Source organism: Nansenia antarctica (genome assembly GCF_963989245.1).
Source record: "Nansenia antarctica genome assembly, chromosome: 2".
NCBI classification, from domain to species: Eukaryota; Metazoa; Chordata; class Actinopteri; order Argentiniformes; family Microstomatidae; genus Nansenia; species Nansenia antarctica.
Window position 1 is genome coordinate 19,713,921 of NC_137675.1, and position 15,190 is coordinate 19,729,110.

Sequence of the window (15,190 nt, forward strand, 5' to 3'; positions counted from 1 at the left end):
CGGAGTAGAAGAGGTAGCCAGGAGGATGTTGTACTCTGAATCTCCTGACTCAGGGCTGGAACGGGCACGGCAGGCTCAATCAATGAACGGGGTTGAGATGGCTAGCGTCCTTTACTAGCCGCATCTCACGGCCCTCGGTGGTCATTCACTGTGCTCTAGCACATCCAAAACACGCAGAACAATAACCTTGACTCCTGTCACTGCAGTGGTTTTATTTAGACTAGATCAAACTAAATTAACTGACGAATTTCTCCCTCACAACTACTCCCGAAAGGTACCTTCACTCTCCGCAAACCACAAATTACTCGCGCCGTTGTGAGACAGGGTTGCCAGATGGGGCGGGTTACCGCCGAATGGGCTACTGGGTTTAGCGGTTATTTAGCGGACTAGTTAAGCTGTAAATTGTCAATCCCATCTGGCAACCCTGCCGCTGTTTGTTCATCGCGTAGGCTAGTCTACACATTAATAATCAAATAAAAAAATATAGCCTATATATTCGTCTTTTTTAATGTAGAAGGAATCAGAATATGTGAGAAATTAATTTTAGCAAATTGTATTCAAATTGTGCTTAGAGGGAATTATTTTCGTCGGACATTATGACCGAAGAGGTTTAAATATGTCGGACTTCAACAGATTTTACCGGACAAAGACCGGTAATTACCGGTTAACGGAAACCCAGGTGTGTGTGTGTGTACTAGAGAGGAGGTGATGGCGGTCATGGTGGTGTGTGTGTGTGTGTGTGTACCAGAGAGGAGGTGATGGCGGTCATGGTGGTGTGTGTGTGTGTGTGTGTGTGTGTGTGTACCAGAGAGGAGGTGATGGCGGTCATGGTGGGGTGTGTGTGTGTGTGTGTGTGTGTGTGTGTGTGTGTGTGTGTGTACCAGAGAGGAGGTGATGGCGGTCATGGTGGGGTGTGTGTGTGTGTGTGTGTGTGTGTGTGTGTGTGTGTACCAGAGAGGAGGTGATGGCGGTCATGGTCGGCCCCATGCGGGTCTTCATGTTCATCTGCTTCAGCAGCTCAAGACACATGGTCAGGCACCGCAGCATGGTGTCTGGGTCTGTCTACACACACACACACACACACACACACACACACACACACAGTTCATCCTAATTCCATAGATAACAGTTGTATTTAGACAAACATTCATTTAGACATACATTACTTTGAGTAACGTCTGCAGGGTGTGTGTGTGTGTGTGTGTGTGTGTGTGTGTGTGTGTGTGTGTGTGTGTGTGTGTTGGCGGGCGGTCGATCATGTGCAATCTTAAGGCGACATATCTGACCGGGAGCAATGACATGATGAATGTAACTGCCGCAGTCGCTGCATTTCTCCCTCTCTGTCTGTCTCTCCCTCCCTCCCTCTCTCTTCCTCTCTCTCTCTCTCCCTCCCTCTCTATCTCTCCCTCTCTGTCTCTCTCTCTCTCTCTCTCTCTCTGTCTGTCCCTCTCTCTATCTCCCCCCCTCCCTCTCTCTCTGTCCCTCTCTCTCTCTCTGTCTGTCTGTCCCTCTCTCCCTCTCTCTCTCTCTCCCTCCCTCCCTCTCTCTCTCTGTCTCTCCCTTTCTCCCCCCTGTCTCTCTCTCTCTCCCTCTCTGCGGGGTGTGTGTCCATGCGTCCCTGCGTGCGTACCTTCTCCACGCGCGTGTCCTTGTCCGTCTGGCAGCTCTCCTGGGCCTCCAGCAGCAGGGCGGCCCAGTGCTCCTCCAGGCCCCGGACGGTCTCCTTCAGCTGGGCCGCGGCGCTGAAGTCCTGGGCCGCCACGCTCTCCTCCAGGCCCATCTTGGCCTCTATGATACGCACCTTCGCCTCCGCCAGCTGGACCACGCAGGGGGGGGAAAGAGAGGAGGAGAGAGATCATGAAACTTGCTGCTGCCCCACTCTCGTCAGGATCTGCTTAGATTCACCAAGGACACGTACCTTCACTTCATTTACTCTCTAGAGAGAGAGAGATAGAAGGAGAGAGAGAGAGAGAGAGAGAGAGAGAGAGAGAGGGAAGGGTTCAAAAAAAGAGGGAGCAAGAGGAAGAAGGAGTTGGGGCAGCAAAGCGCGCGGAGGGAGGGAGGGAGGGATGGATGGATGCAGGGAGGGATGGATGGAGGGATGGATGGATGGAGGGAAGGAGGGAGCATCAGCCTCTGTGTTGGTCTTGAACCTGGGTTCCGTTTAAACTCCTGCGTCTGTTCCAGGTTCATATCAGCAACCAGGTGAAATAGGCCTTGGTATCTGTTTATTTACAAGGCCTTGGTATCTGTTTATTTATAATAGGCCTTGGTATCTGTTTATTTATAATAGGCCTTGGTATCTGTTTATTTACAAGGCCTTGGTATCTGTTTATTTACAAGGCCTTGGTATCAGTTTATTTACAAGGCCTTGGTATCTGTTTATTTATAAGGCCTTGGTATCTGTTTATTTATAATAGGCCTTGGTATCTGTTTATTTACAAGGCCTTGGTATCTGTTTATTTATAAGGCCTTGGTATCTGTTTATTTACAAGGCCTTGGTATCTGTTTATTTATAAGGCCTTGGTATCTGTTTATTTATAATAGGCCTTGGTATCTGTTTATTTACAAGGCCTTGGTATCTGTTTATTTACAAGGCCTTGGTATCTGTTTATTTACAAGGCCTTGGTATCTGTTTATTTATAAGGCGCTACTTGGGAATTTGCCAATATTTGAAGTCAGAATATTGGCCCTTAACTCACCCGATCAAATAACTGGCTTACTCTAAAGGTCCCCAGTATGCGTACAGAGCATGGAAAGACTGCCTTCTTATTGGCTGCTCCACACTCCTGACTAGGGACCACTGCATATCTATCTGCACCTGCCTTGACTGGTCCATTGTGTTTTGTATTGTTGCACTGTGCATGTTTATGTGTTTACTGTGTTGCAGTGATCATCCTGGACACTCGGCCCACCCAACACGAGGGTCTCCCTCAGGTCCCAGAGATGAAATAAAGGCTTGAAATGAAATGAAATAAGCAACCACTTCCTTCACTAAAACCATCCGGTTTTTGAGCCGCAAATCTTTCTTTGGTTCTAGGTTCCTGGTTCTAGGTTCCCCTGGTTCTAGGTTGCTGATTCTAGGTTCCCCTGGTTCTAGGTTGCTGGTTCTAGGTTCCTGGTTCTAGGTTCCTGGTTCTCTCACCTTGACTTGTCTCCTGCGGAGCTCGTTCTCGCCCACAGGCTGGCTGACGGCCACGATGGGCTCCCTCACGTCAGAGATGATCGCAGCCACCTGGCGACCACACACACACACACACACACACATTGTACCCTATGTCTGTGTGTGCGTGTGTGTGTGTGTGTGTGTGTGTGTGAGTGCGTGTGTGTGAGTGCGTGTGTGTGTGTGTGTGTGTGTGAGTGCGTGTGTGTGTGTGTGTGTGAGTGCGTGTGTGTGTGTGTGTGTGTGTGTGAGTGTGTGTGAGTGTGTGTGACTCACGGCCTGCGTGCGTCTCGTGTCGTCAGGGAACAGGCTTAGCAGCTTCTGGGTGAGGAGGGACACCAGGGAGGGGGGCGTCTCTGGGAGCCTCAACATCTCCTGCAGCACCGCCAGGACACACCTCCTGCAGCACAGCATCATGGGAACAGTAGTCAGAGTAGTGACGCAAAACAGGGCCAACTGCTAACTTCGTCAGTTCGTTCGCTAACGTTCGTTGTCACATTGTCCAGCAGTGTGGTGGACGCAGACCAGACCTACACAGTGACATACAGATCAGCTCTGACCCATCCCTCCCTCCTCCTCCTCTCTCACCTCTCTCCCTCCTCCTCCTCCCCTCTCACCTCCTCCTCCTCCCACCACCCTCCCTCCCTCTCTCCCTTCTCCTCCTCCTCCCCCCCTCCCCCCCCTCTCACCTCCCTCCCTCCTCGTTGGTGTCCAGACAGCCAGTCAGGTGGATGAGCTGTTGGGAGATGAACTCCTTTTTCATCACCATCTCCAGCTGGGTGAAGTCCGCTCGCTGCTCCTCCGACATCACTGGAACACCCTTCAGGTACCTGCATGGTTATAACATGGTTATAACACCTCCCTTCAGGTACCTGCATGGTTATAACATCTCCCTTCAGGTACCTGCATGGTTATAACATGGTTATAACACCACCATAGGCAGTTTTAGCCAGAGGACAGAGAGGTGACGGTGTGTTACCCAGACAGGTAGTCAGCGTAGGTGGCAGGGTGTGTTAGGGTGTGTTAAGGTGTATTAAGGTGTGTATTAAGGTGTGTTACCCAGACAGGTAGTCAGCGTAGATGGCAGGGTGTGTTAGGAGGTGTGTTAGGGTGTGTTAGGTGTGTGTATAGGTGTGTTACCCAGACAGGTAGTCAGCGTAGGTGTTAGGGTGTGTTAAGGTGTATATTAAGGTGTGTATTAAGGTGTGTTACCCAGACAGGTAGTCAGCGTAGGTGTTAGGGTGTGTTAGGAGGTGTGTTAGGGTGTGTTAGGTGAGTGTTAGGGTGTGTATTAAGGTGTGTTACGGTGTGTTACCCAGACAGGTAGTCAGCGTAGGTGTTAGGGTGTGTATTAAGGTGTATTAATGTGTATTAATGTGTATTAAGGTGTGTTACCCAGACAGGTAGTCAGCGTAGGTGTTAGGGTGTGTTAGGAGGTGTGTTAGGGTGTGTATTAAGGTGTGTATAGGTGTGTTACCCAGACAGGTAGTCAGCGTAGGTGGCAGCGTCAGGCAGCAGGCGCTCCAGCAGCTCCTCCCCCTGGTCTCCCTGGGCCTTCACATGCTCACACAGAGCCCTCCAGCACAGCACCCGCTCACAGCTCAGAGACTCCACCGGGATCAGCCTCCTACACACAGGGACAGGGACAGGGACAGGGACAGAGACACACACACACACACACACACACACACACACACACACACAGGCACACACACACACAGACACACACACACACAAACGGACACACACACACACAGACACACACACAGACACACACACACAGGGGGACATATACACACACACACACACACACACACAGGGACATAATACACACACAGACACACACACGGAGAGGGACACACAGACAGGGACACACACACACACACACAGGGAGACACACACAGAAAAAACACAATCACATCAGTAACTTTTAGTGTCATTCAATATGTATCTACAAGTGTATGTCTGTGTGTGTGTGTGTGTGTCCTCCAGTGTGTGTGTGTGTGTGTACCTGTCCCCCAGCCCTATGGCGTCCTCCAGCCGGCCCTGGGGGGGTGTGTGTGTGTGTGTGTGTACCTGTCCCCCAGCCCTATGGCGTCCTGCAGCGCCCCCTGGGGGGGGGAGGAGGACAGCAGGGCGCTCAGCGTGTCCAGGGCCGTCTGGCTGCAGTTCTCCACGTCCAGCATGTGCAGCAGGTCCAACACGTCTCCCTGCAGCAGCCGCAGCCAGGCGGGCAGCAGGCAGGAGCGCACCACCTCCCTGACCGGCTCTGCACACACACACACACACACACACACACACACACACACACACACACACACACACGTTAGACAACATACAGCACCCTAAAGAGACGGTTAGAGCGTGGTTACTCTGGGGAGAACTATACTGCACACAGAGACACACAGAGACACAGAGACACACAGAGACACAGAGGCATCCAGAGACACACAGAGACACACAGACACACACAGAGACACACAGAGACACAGAGACACACAGAGACACAGAGGCATCCAGAGACACACAGAGACACACAGAGACACACAGAGACACACAGACACACAGAGACACAGAGGCATCCAGAGACACACAGAGACACACAGAGACACAGAGACACAGAGACACACAGATACACACAGAGACACACAGAGACACAGAGGCATCCAGAGACACACAGATACACACAGAGACACACAGAGAGACATACAGACACACAGAGACACAGAGGCATCCAGAGACACACAGATACACACAGAGACACACAGAGAGACATACAGACACACAGAGACACAGAGGCATCCAGAGACACACAGATACACACAGAGACACACAGAGACACAGAGACACACAGAGACACACAGGCATCCAGAGACACACAGATACACACAGAGACACACAGAGAGACATACAGACACACAGAGACACACAGAGACATACAGACACACAGAGACACAGAGGCATCCAGAGACACACAGAGACACACAGAGAGACCCAGAGAGACACAGAGACACACAGAGAGACATACAGACACACAGAGACACACAGAGAGACATACAGACACACAGAGACACAGAGGCATCCAGAGACACACAGATACACACAGAGACACACAGAGAGACATACAGACACACAGAGACACAGAGACACACAGAGACACACAGATACACACAGAGACACACAGAGAGACATACAGACACACAGAGACACACAGAGAGACATACAGACACACAGAGACATCCAGAGACACACAGACACACACAGAGAGACCCAGAGACATCCAGAGACACACAGAGACACAGAGACACCCAGACACACAGAGACACACAGAGACACCCAGACACACACAGAGACACCCAGACACACACAGAGACACACAGAGAGACACACACAGAGACACCAAGACACACACAGAGAGACACACAGACACACCCAGAGACACCCAGAGAGACACACAGACACCCAGAGACACACAGACCCAGATGAATGAATGAATGAATGAATGAATGGACTTTATTGTCATTGCTACAGTACAGGTACCAAACAACGAAATTTAGGAGGGGTGGCTCCCCTGGTGTTAGGAAAGGGAAAAAAAAAAAAACTTTTAGAAAAAGAATAAAATCACAAGAAGGTAAGGAGCTGGTTTACATAAATAAAGGCTATGTACACAATCCACTGTACTATACTGCACAGATAGTCAACTAGAGACACACAGAGACACACACACACACACACACAGTACCTGAGGAGTCGTGCAGGCCCTCCTGCAGCAGACTGACCCTCTGGGCGATGTGCAGAGCTTTGACGGGAACCTTCTCAGCCAGAACCTGAAACACACACACACAACCTCACTCTCCCTGACCCAGACTACCAACGCGCGTGCGTGTGTGTGTGTGTGTGTGTACCTCGTAGGCCAGCTTGCGGACGTTCTCCTTGACGTCCCTGGTGCGTGTGAGTATCTTGGGGAGGGTGAGGGGGATGGGGGTGATGGAGGACAGCACCGCACGACGCACCTCCGCGTTGGAGTCATTCTCCAGGATCAACATGTAGGCTGGAGGGAGGGAGGGAGGGAGGGTCAGTGTGTTTATAGTGTGTGTGTGTGTGAGTCATTCTCCAGGATCAACAGGTAGGCTAGGCAGGGAGAGAGGGAGGACATTATGTACCGGAATTATTTTCACCGGACATTATGACCGAAGAGGTTTAAATATGTCGGACTTCAACATATTTTACCGGACAAAGACCGGTAATTACCGGTTAACGGAAACCCTGAGTCAGTCAGTACCTTTAATGGTGGGACAGTCAGTCAGTACCTTTAATGGTGGGACAGTCAGTCAGTACCTTTAATGGTGGGACAGACAGACAGTACCTTTAATGGTGGGACAGACAGTCAATACCTTTAATGGTGAGACAGAGAGACAGTACCTTTAATGGTGGGACAGTCAGTCAGTACCTTTAATGGTGGGACAGTCAGTCAGTACCTTTAATGGTGGGACAGACAGACAGTACCTTTAATGGTGGGACAGACAGACAGTACCTTTAATGGTGGGACAGACAGACAGTACCTTTAATGGTGGGACAGTCAGTCAGTACCTTTAATGGTGGGACAGACAGACAGTACCTTTAATGGTGGGACAGACAGTCAGTACCTTTAATGGTGGGACAGACAGACAGTACCTTTAATGGTGGGACAGACAGACAGTACCTTTAATGGTGGGACAGACAGACAGTACCTTTAATGGTGGGACAGACAGACAGTACCTTTAATGGTGGGACAGACAGACAGTACCTTTAATGGTGGGACAGACAGTCAGTACCTTTAATGGTGGGACAGTCAGTCAGTACCTTTAATGGTGGGACAGACAGTCAGTACCTTTAATGGTGGGATAGACAGTCAGTACCTTTAATGGTGGGACAGACAGTCAGTACCTTTAACAGTCAGTCAGTACCTTTAATGGTAATACAGGCAGACAGTACCTTTAATGGTGGGACAGACAGACAGTACCTTTAATGGTGGGACAGACAGTACCTTTAATGGTGGGACAGACAGTCAGTACCTTTAATGGTGGGACAGTCAGTCAGTACCTTTAATGGTGGGACAGTCAGTCAGTACCTTTAATGGTGGGACAGACAGACAGTACCTTTAATGGTGGGACAGTCAGTCAGTACCTTTAATGGTGAGACAGTCGGTCAGTACCTTTAATGGTGGGACAGACAGTCAGTACCTTTAATGGTGGGACAGACAGTCAGTACCTTTAATGGTGGGACAGTCAGTCAGTACCTTTAATGGTGGGACAGACAGTCAGTACCTTTAATGGTGAGACAGTCAGTCAGTACCTTTAATGGTGGGACAGACAGTCAGTACCTTTAATGGTGGGACAGACAGTCAGTACCTTTAATGGTGGGACAGTCAGTCAGTACCTTTAATGGTGGGACAGACAGACATTACCTTTAATGGTGGGACAGACAGACAGTACCTTTAATGGTGGGACAGACAGACAGTACCTTTAATGGTGGGACAGTCAGTCAGTACCTTTAATGGTTGGACAGACAGTCAGTTCCTTTAATGGTGGGACAGACAGTCAGTACCTTTAATGGTGGGACAGACAGTCAGTACCTTTAATGGTGGGACAGACAGTCAGTACCTTTAATGGTGGGACAGACAGTCAGTACCTTTAATGGTGGGACAGACAGACAGTACCTTTAATGGTGGGACAGACAGACAGTACCTTTAATGGTGGGACAGACAGTCAGTACCTTTAATGGTGGGACAGACAGACAGTACCTTTAATGGTGGGACAGACAGACAGTACCTTTAATGGTGGGACAGACAGACATTACCTTTAATGGTGGGACAGACAGACAGTACCTTTAATGGTGGGACAGACAGTCAGTACCTTTAATGGTGGGATAGACAGACATTACCTTTAATGGTGGGACAGACAGACATTACCTTTAATGGTGGGACAGTCTGGGTTCTGGGGCTCCTGCAGGCGGGTCATGGCGAGCACGGCCTGGATGCGGATGTTGGGGAACTTGTCGGTGACGCGGACCAGCATGGCCTGGATGATGCTGTCGAACAGGTCGTCATCGATCACGGCGTTCGCCGCCATGCTGCCCAGCAGCTTTTTGATCAGCTGACACACGCGGAAACGCACCGCGCGGCTGTCGGCCTTGTGGGACTGAGGGGGCGGCCGGAGGGAGGGAGAGAGGGATGGAGGGAATGAGGGTGGGATGAGGGTGGAGAGTGAGAGGGAGGGAGGGGGGAGGGAGGGTGAGGGTGGGGGAGAGATGGAGTGAGGGAGGGATGAGGGTGGAGGGAGGGAGGGATGAGGGTGGAGAGAGAGAGGGAGGGAGGGGGGAGGGAGGGATGAGGGTGGAGAGTGAGAGGGAGGGAGGGGGGAGGGAGGGATGAGGGTGGGGGAGAGATGGAGTGAGGGAGGGATGAGGGTGGAGGGATGAGGGTGGAGAGAGAGAGGGAGGGAGGGGGGAGGGAGGGATGAGGGTGGGGGAGAGATGGAGTGAGGGAGGGATGAGGGTGGGGGAGAGATGGAGTGAGGGAGGGATGAGGGTGGGGGGGAGAGAGAGAACAGGGATGGAGAGAACGTTAAGAGAGAGAAGAAAAAAAAACAGGAAATCCTGAAACATCGCTGAGATATGTTCACCATGTAGTTCATAGTATTCTTGTTCAATATAGACCGCTGTGTGTGTGTGCGTGCGTTAGGGCTGTATGTGTGTGTGTTTGTGTGCGTGCGTTAGGGCTGTGTTTGTGTGTGTGCGTGCGTTAGGGCTGTGTTTGTGTGTGTGTGTGTGTGTGTGCGTTAGGGCTGTGTGTGTGTGTGTGTGTGTGTGTTTGTTAGGGCTGTGTGTGTGTGTGTGTGTGTGTGTGTGTGTCAGGGTTTCCGTTAGAAAAAATTGCCGCCGGACACCGTGTCCGGGAAGATTTCGATTTACCGGACAAACGTGATATATTCCGGTCATCATATTAAAATATAATATAGCTGTTTGTCGCGGTGATTACTGTTGTGTAGCGGCCTATATATGCCATTTAATGTCTATTTATCATCCGATACGATTAGATGCGAGCTATATAATATAACATGATTCGCATGCGCGCTATGCCATTATGTCCAGCGCTGAACGGGCGCCTCACTGGGAACTGAACAGACAGCATCGATCAATGAACGGACTCCACATTACGTTAACTGAAGTTTGTTAAATTGTTTGGGATTAATGTGAGTTTTCTATTTTCTCTTTCCAGTTTTACCCTTTTTTTTAATCAATAAAACAACGTCATTTCTATAACCAGGGGGGTGTTCCATCAACGTCGCTAAAGGAAAATCTAGGCTTATTTCGTTAAGTCTCGCGAGACTCTTAAAAAGATCCAGGCATATCTTGATAGATCTCGCGAGACTTGTCAAAATAAGCCTAGATTTTCCTTTAGCGACGTTGATGGAATACCCCCCAGGTCTCGCTGGTTGGGAAGGCATTTCGTTTAGCTGCCTGTCAAATCATACTTAATCGGACTCGGGAGTATGACAATGAGGAGAACATAACTGTTTATTGAGAAACGATTGATAGGCAGGCTGGGATACGTATATAAAGAAATACCACAATGTCTAGATGTATAACATTTTATTGAACAGTGCAAGCATGTAGGCTTCTGGCGTGACACGGCTAGCCTAATTTCCGTTCATATGCCTTTTATCAGATAAAATAAAATAGAATACAACTCTTTGAAAATAAATAGGCTTTAAATTAACTTGCAATGCGTATAGGCTAATTTCCGTTCGATGTTACAGCCGGCCTATGCCTTTTCTCAGATAGATAGGGGATAGCCCTGTAAGCTCATACGGGTCTGTATGTCATCCTGAAGACCGGCTGTTAGATCATATCGCTGAAGTTTGTCTCCATCTTAGTGTAAATGTTGTCCGTTTCGTTTGTTATCCTTGTTATTGTGCGATAAAGTTAAGGCGCTCCGCTTCGGGACACCATTTTCAGCTGAGCACCAAACACACACACACAACACTGCCCGAGAGAGAAGGACCCGCCCCCTTTAGTTAGCCGCTAACTAAAGGGGGCGGGTCCTTCTCTCTCGGGCAGTGTTGTGTGTGTATGAGTGTGTGTGTGTTTGGTGCTCAGCTGAAAATGGTGGCCCGAAGCCAATTTGAATACATAATGTGAACTTTAGCGAATTGTATTCAAATTGTGCTTAGAGGGAATTATTTTCACCGGACATTATGTCCGACGAGTTTTCAATTTGTCGGACTTCAACAAATTTTACCGGACAAAGACCGGTAATTACCGGTTAACGGAAACCCTGGTGTGTGTGTGTGTGCATTAGGGCTGTGTGTGTGTGTGTGTGTGGGGGGGGGGGGGTTAGGGCTGTGTGTGTGTTTGTGTGCGTGCGTTAGGGCTGTGTTTGTGTGTGTGCGTGCGTTAGGGCTGTGTGTGTACGTGTGTGTGTGTGCGCGTGCGTGCGTTAGGGCTGTGTTTGTGTGTGTGTGTGCGTTAGGGCTGTGTGTGTGTGTGTGTTTGTTAGGGCTGTGTGTGTGTGTGTGTGTGTGTGTGTGTGTGTGTGTGCATTAGGGCTGTGTGTGTGTGTGTGCGTTAGGGCTGTGTGTGTTGTGTTAAAATACCTCCAGCAGGAAGGTGAACATGTAGCTCAGGAAAGGGTGCTCCTCCTCCTCCTCATCATCGTCATCTCCCTCCTCCTCCTCCCCCCCCTCCTTCGGGGGAGACTGAAAGCTTGTGGCGAACATGGACACAAACCCGATGACGTGCTCCACCGCGGGCTCGCGCTCGTACACGATCATGGCATACTTCAGGTAGTGGATGAACTCCTGGTGGAACACCGTCTTGTCCTCCAGCTAGACAGCGTCAGGATGGTGAAAACAAAAACACATTATTTTAATTGGTTTTGTCAAGTGCAAAATAACAGCCTCCGCACACACTCCAAACTCAAAAAATGTAGTTTAGTTTCTGAAGAATGGAAGTGAAGAGTATCAATAGAGTGTTTTAATATAAATGCCTGAAGAAGAAGGTCTATGAACGAAAGCTTGCCCAATAAACTACGTTTTTTTGCACAGATTTGAGTGTTTGATGTAGGGATGCTCCGATTTATCGGCCACCGATTTAAATCGGCCGATTTCACTCCAAATGACTCGATCGGTGATCGGCAAAAATGGCCGATCGCAAAAGATCAGCCTTAAAACATGTAACGTTAGATATATAACGGAGCGATGTATTTCTACGGAAAGGCTGACTGACGCGGGGCTCATTCAATCTCCGCGTTCGTTATAGATACGCTTGCAGCAGCGGGTGGACTCCCGGTTCATTGAGTTTACGGTTAAAAGCATAACTTCTCGGGGTGTCAGCGCGGTGGTTCAGGGCTCAAAATGACCGTATACCGATGGTGAAGTTAGCAAAGGAGTATTGTGATTGTACCACCTCCATAGCCGGTGTTATTCACGGGCAAAGACGGTGCCCTTTGCGGGTTAATAACTGTAAGTTACCGTGGGTTAGGATAACAATTCAAACGTGTCCGGATAGGGGAGAGGACAGGGAATCCAAAACCATTTGAATGGTGTCGATACGACACTGCTATCACGGTCGACACAGCGCGGAGCGAATTCCCTGTTAAAACGATTCTCTCGCCCCGCTGTCAACGGGAGTTTCAACCAGCAGGCGCGGTGCTGCGAGCAGCAGCGTGTGAACTCCCGGTTCATTGAGTTTACGGTTAAAAGCATAACTTCTCGGGGTGTCAGCGTGGTGGTTAAGGGCTCAAAATGACCGTATACCGATGGTGAAGTTAGCAAAGGAGTATTGTGTTTGTACCACCTTCACAGCCGGTGTTATTCACGGGCAAAGACGGTGCATAATAGCGATTTTTTGTGTTATGCTTGTTGTAAATAAAAGTTCTATGATGCATTGAAATGACATTAAACTAAGATAATACGATGGTCTGCATAATTTTTCGAATCTTTATTAATAAGCTATTACAGAAACTGTAGTGACATTTTCCAAGAGCGAATGTGGTATTTAAAGATGGCGGTTAGCGAAGAAATCTATGAACATGGGATGACGATTTCCATTGACCAATCAACGGTGTGCAGCGTCACACGTCACACGCAGCCTGGCAAAAAGGTACCCTTCGGCCCTATGGTTCCTGCTCAGATTCAGATTCAGATAACGTTTATTGCCATTATGCATACACATATAGGAATTTGCTTCGGCATTACAGTAAGTGCGTTTATACTTTTTTCACATGTATACAAAAACAAATGCAAAAAACAGGAAAACACAGGACAGACAACAGTGCATTGGATAGTGCAACATATATAAAGTGCAGTGCAGAGTTTTTACAGTGAGTCCAGTGCATATTCAGTCCTGGGCAGACTTGGGGGCGGGGGGGAGGGGGAAGCCAGAGTCATTTATCAGCCTGGCGGCTGAGGGGAAGAAACTGAGCCTGTGGCGGGCCTTCAGTGCCTTGGGCAGCCGCAACCTTCTTCCAGAGGGAAGCAGGGTGAGGAGGCCGTGGCCGGGGTGGAAGGGGTCGGCCATGCTCACGATGGGTAGCTAAAGAAGCGACCCGACCCGACCCAGGCCGACAAATGGAAAAGCGCCAAAGAAGCAGGCCAGCCCGGACTGACCGGGTCAGCCCTCTAGTGGAAAAGCCCCATAACTTTCAAGGATTTCAAGGACCCGTGGGAACCCTGCCTACCTTGCTGTAGCGGGCCTTGAGGCTGGCCACCAGCTCGGCTCTGTTGGTGTGGCCCTTCTGGGCCCGCTGGAACGCCTCTTTGATCTCCAGGTCTCCGTCTGTGGTCATCTTTAACTCTCCTGGACGAACACGTTACTTTTAAAAGCGTTGTCAGCCGTACAATGGTTTTCTCTGTGTACCACATGCACAAAAGAAGAGATTTGGTGAGGCTGCATTCTCATTTTATGCAGCCAGATTGTGGAATGCACTGCCAGTTTGCATTAGGGATGCAACCTCAGCACATGTTCAAGTCAAGACTAAAAACCCATATTTTTAATATTGCCTTAAAATGACTTTAAATGACATTAATGTTAGTTGATGAATCTATATATTTGTATGTAATGTACTGACTTGATTAAATCTTATAGTCATTCTTATATTATTTTGTTATTTTGTTAAAGCACTTTGAGCTGCAACGTTTGCAGGAAAAGTGCTATACAAATAAAGGTTATTATTATTATTATTATTATTATTATTATTATTATTATTATTATTATAGTGAGATTATATCCAAAGTCCAAAGCTGTTTTCTTACCGGCTAGATCGTCTCAACAACACAGTGGTTCCGGTACTACTGTTGGCTACTACCATCTAGCTAAAGTTAGGCTGTACTGCGAAGTAGTTTAAAGCTGCATAATTTCAGTTCACGGTATTGAAATATATATCATAACATACTTCTCTCGTGCAATACAACTACAGTCCTTCGATACCTTTGTCTGGGGGTGGGGGGACACTACAGATCTGTCTCTGGGGGTGGGGGGACACTACAGATCTGTCTCTGGGGGTGGGGGGACACTACAGATCTGTCTCTGGGGGTGGGGGGGACAGTGGGACACTACAGGGACGTTCGCTAATGTGTTTACACACACGTTTGGGTGGATGCGGCGCAGGAGGTAGAGCCGGGGTCTAATGATCGCAAGGTCGGCAGTTCGAACCCCGGCTGGCCACATGTCAGGTTGTCCTTGGGCAAGACACTGAATCCCAATTTGCTCCCAATGTAATGAGCGGGCCGACGCCTTGCATGGGTCGCTTGCCGCTATTTATGGATGTGTGTGTTAATGGGTGAATAATAATACTAATAATACTAATAATAATGTATAGCAAACGTAATGTCCTGCAAACGTTGCAGCTCAAAGTCCTTTAGAGAGGGGCCATTATTGTAAAGCGCTTTGGAATAAGGTGCTGTATAAGTCAGTCCATTTACACACAAGTTTGAAGTTTCCACTGAACTAAAGCAGCAGGGACATGACATGTGATTACAGGGTATA

At 49.0% G+C, this 15,190-nt stretch overlaps 1 protein-coding gene across 1 annotated transcript in view; it reads right to left on the reverse strand.

The window, feature by feature from the left end:
- LOC308149918 (condensin complex subunit 3-like) overlaps nucleotides 1-13,991 on the reverse strand; it is a gene marked incomplete at both ends in the record, with an annotated part of 22,811 nt that extends 8,820 nt beyond the window's left edge. The window contains 12 exons of the mRNA XM_080522796.1: nucleotides 952-1,062; nucleotides 1,631-1,816; nucleotides 3,146-3,235; nucleotides 3,440-3,563; nucleotides 3,853-3,993; nucleotides 4,641-4,790; nucleotides 5,240-5,432; nucleotides 6,906-6,990; nucleotides 7,069-7,214; nucleotides 9,114-9,342; nucleotides 11,800-12,030; nucleotides 13,884-13,991. Coding sequence (XP_080378922.1) covers nucleotides 952-1,062; nucleotides 1,631-1,816; nucleotides 3,146-3,235; nucleotides 3,440-3,563; nucleotides 3,853-3,993; nucleotides 4,641-4,790; nucleotides 5,240-5,432; nucleotides 6,906-6,990; nucleotides 7,069-7,214; nucleotides 9,114-9,342; nucleotides 11,800-12,030; nucleotides 13,884-13,991 — 1,794 coding nt within the window. The remainder of the gene's footprint in view (nucleotides 1-951; nucleotides 1,063-1,630; nucleotides 1,817-3,145; nucleotides 3,236-3,439; nucleotides 3,564-3,852; nucleotides 3,994-4,640; nucleotides 4,791-5,239; nucleotides 5,433-6,905; nucleotides 6,991-7,068; nucleotides 7,215-9,113; nucleotides 9,343-11,799; nucleotides 12,031-13,883) is intronic.
- Nucleotides 13,992-15,190: the final 1,199 nt, after the last annotated feature.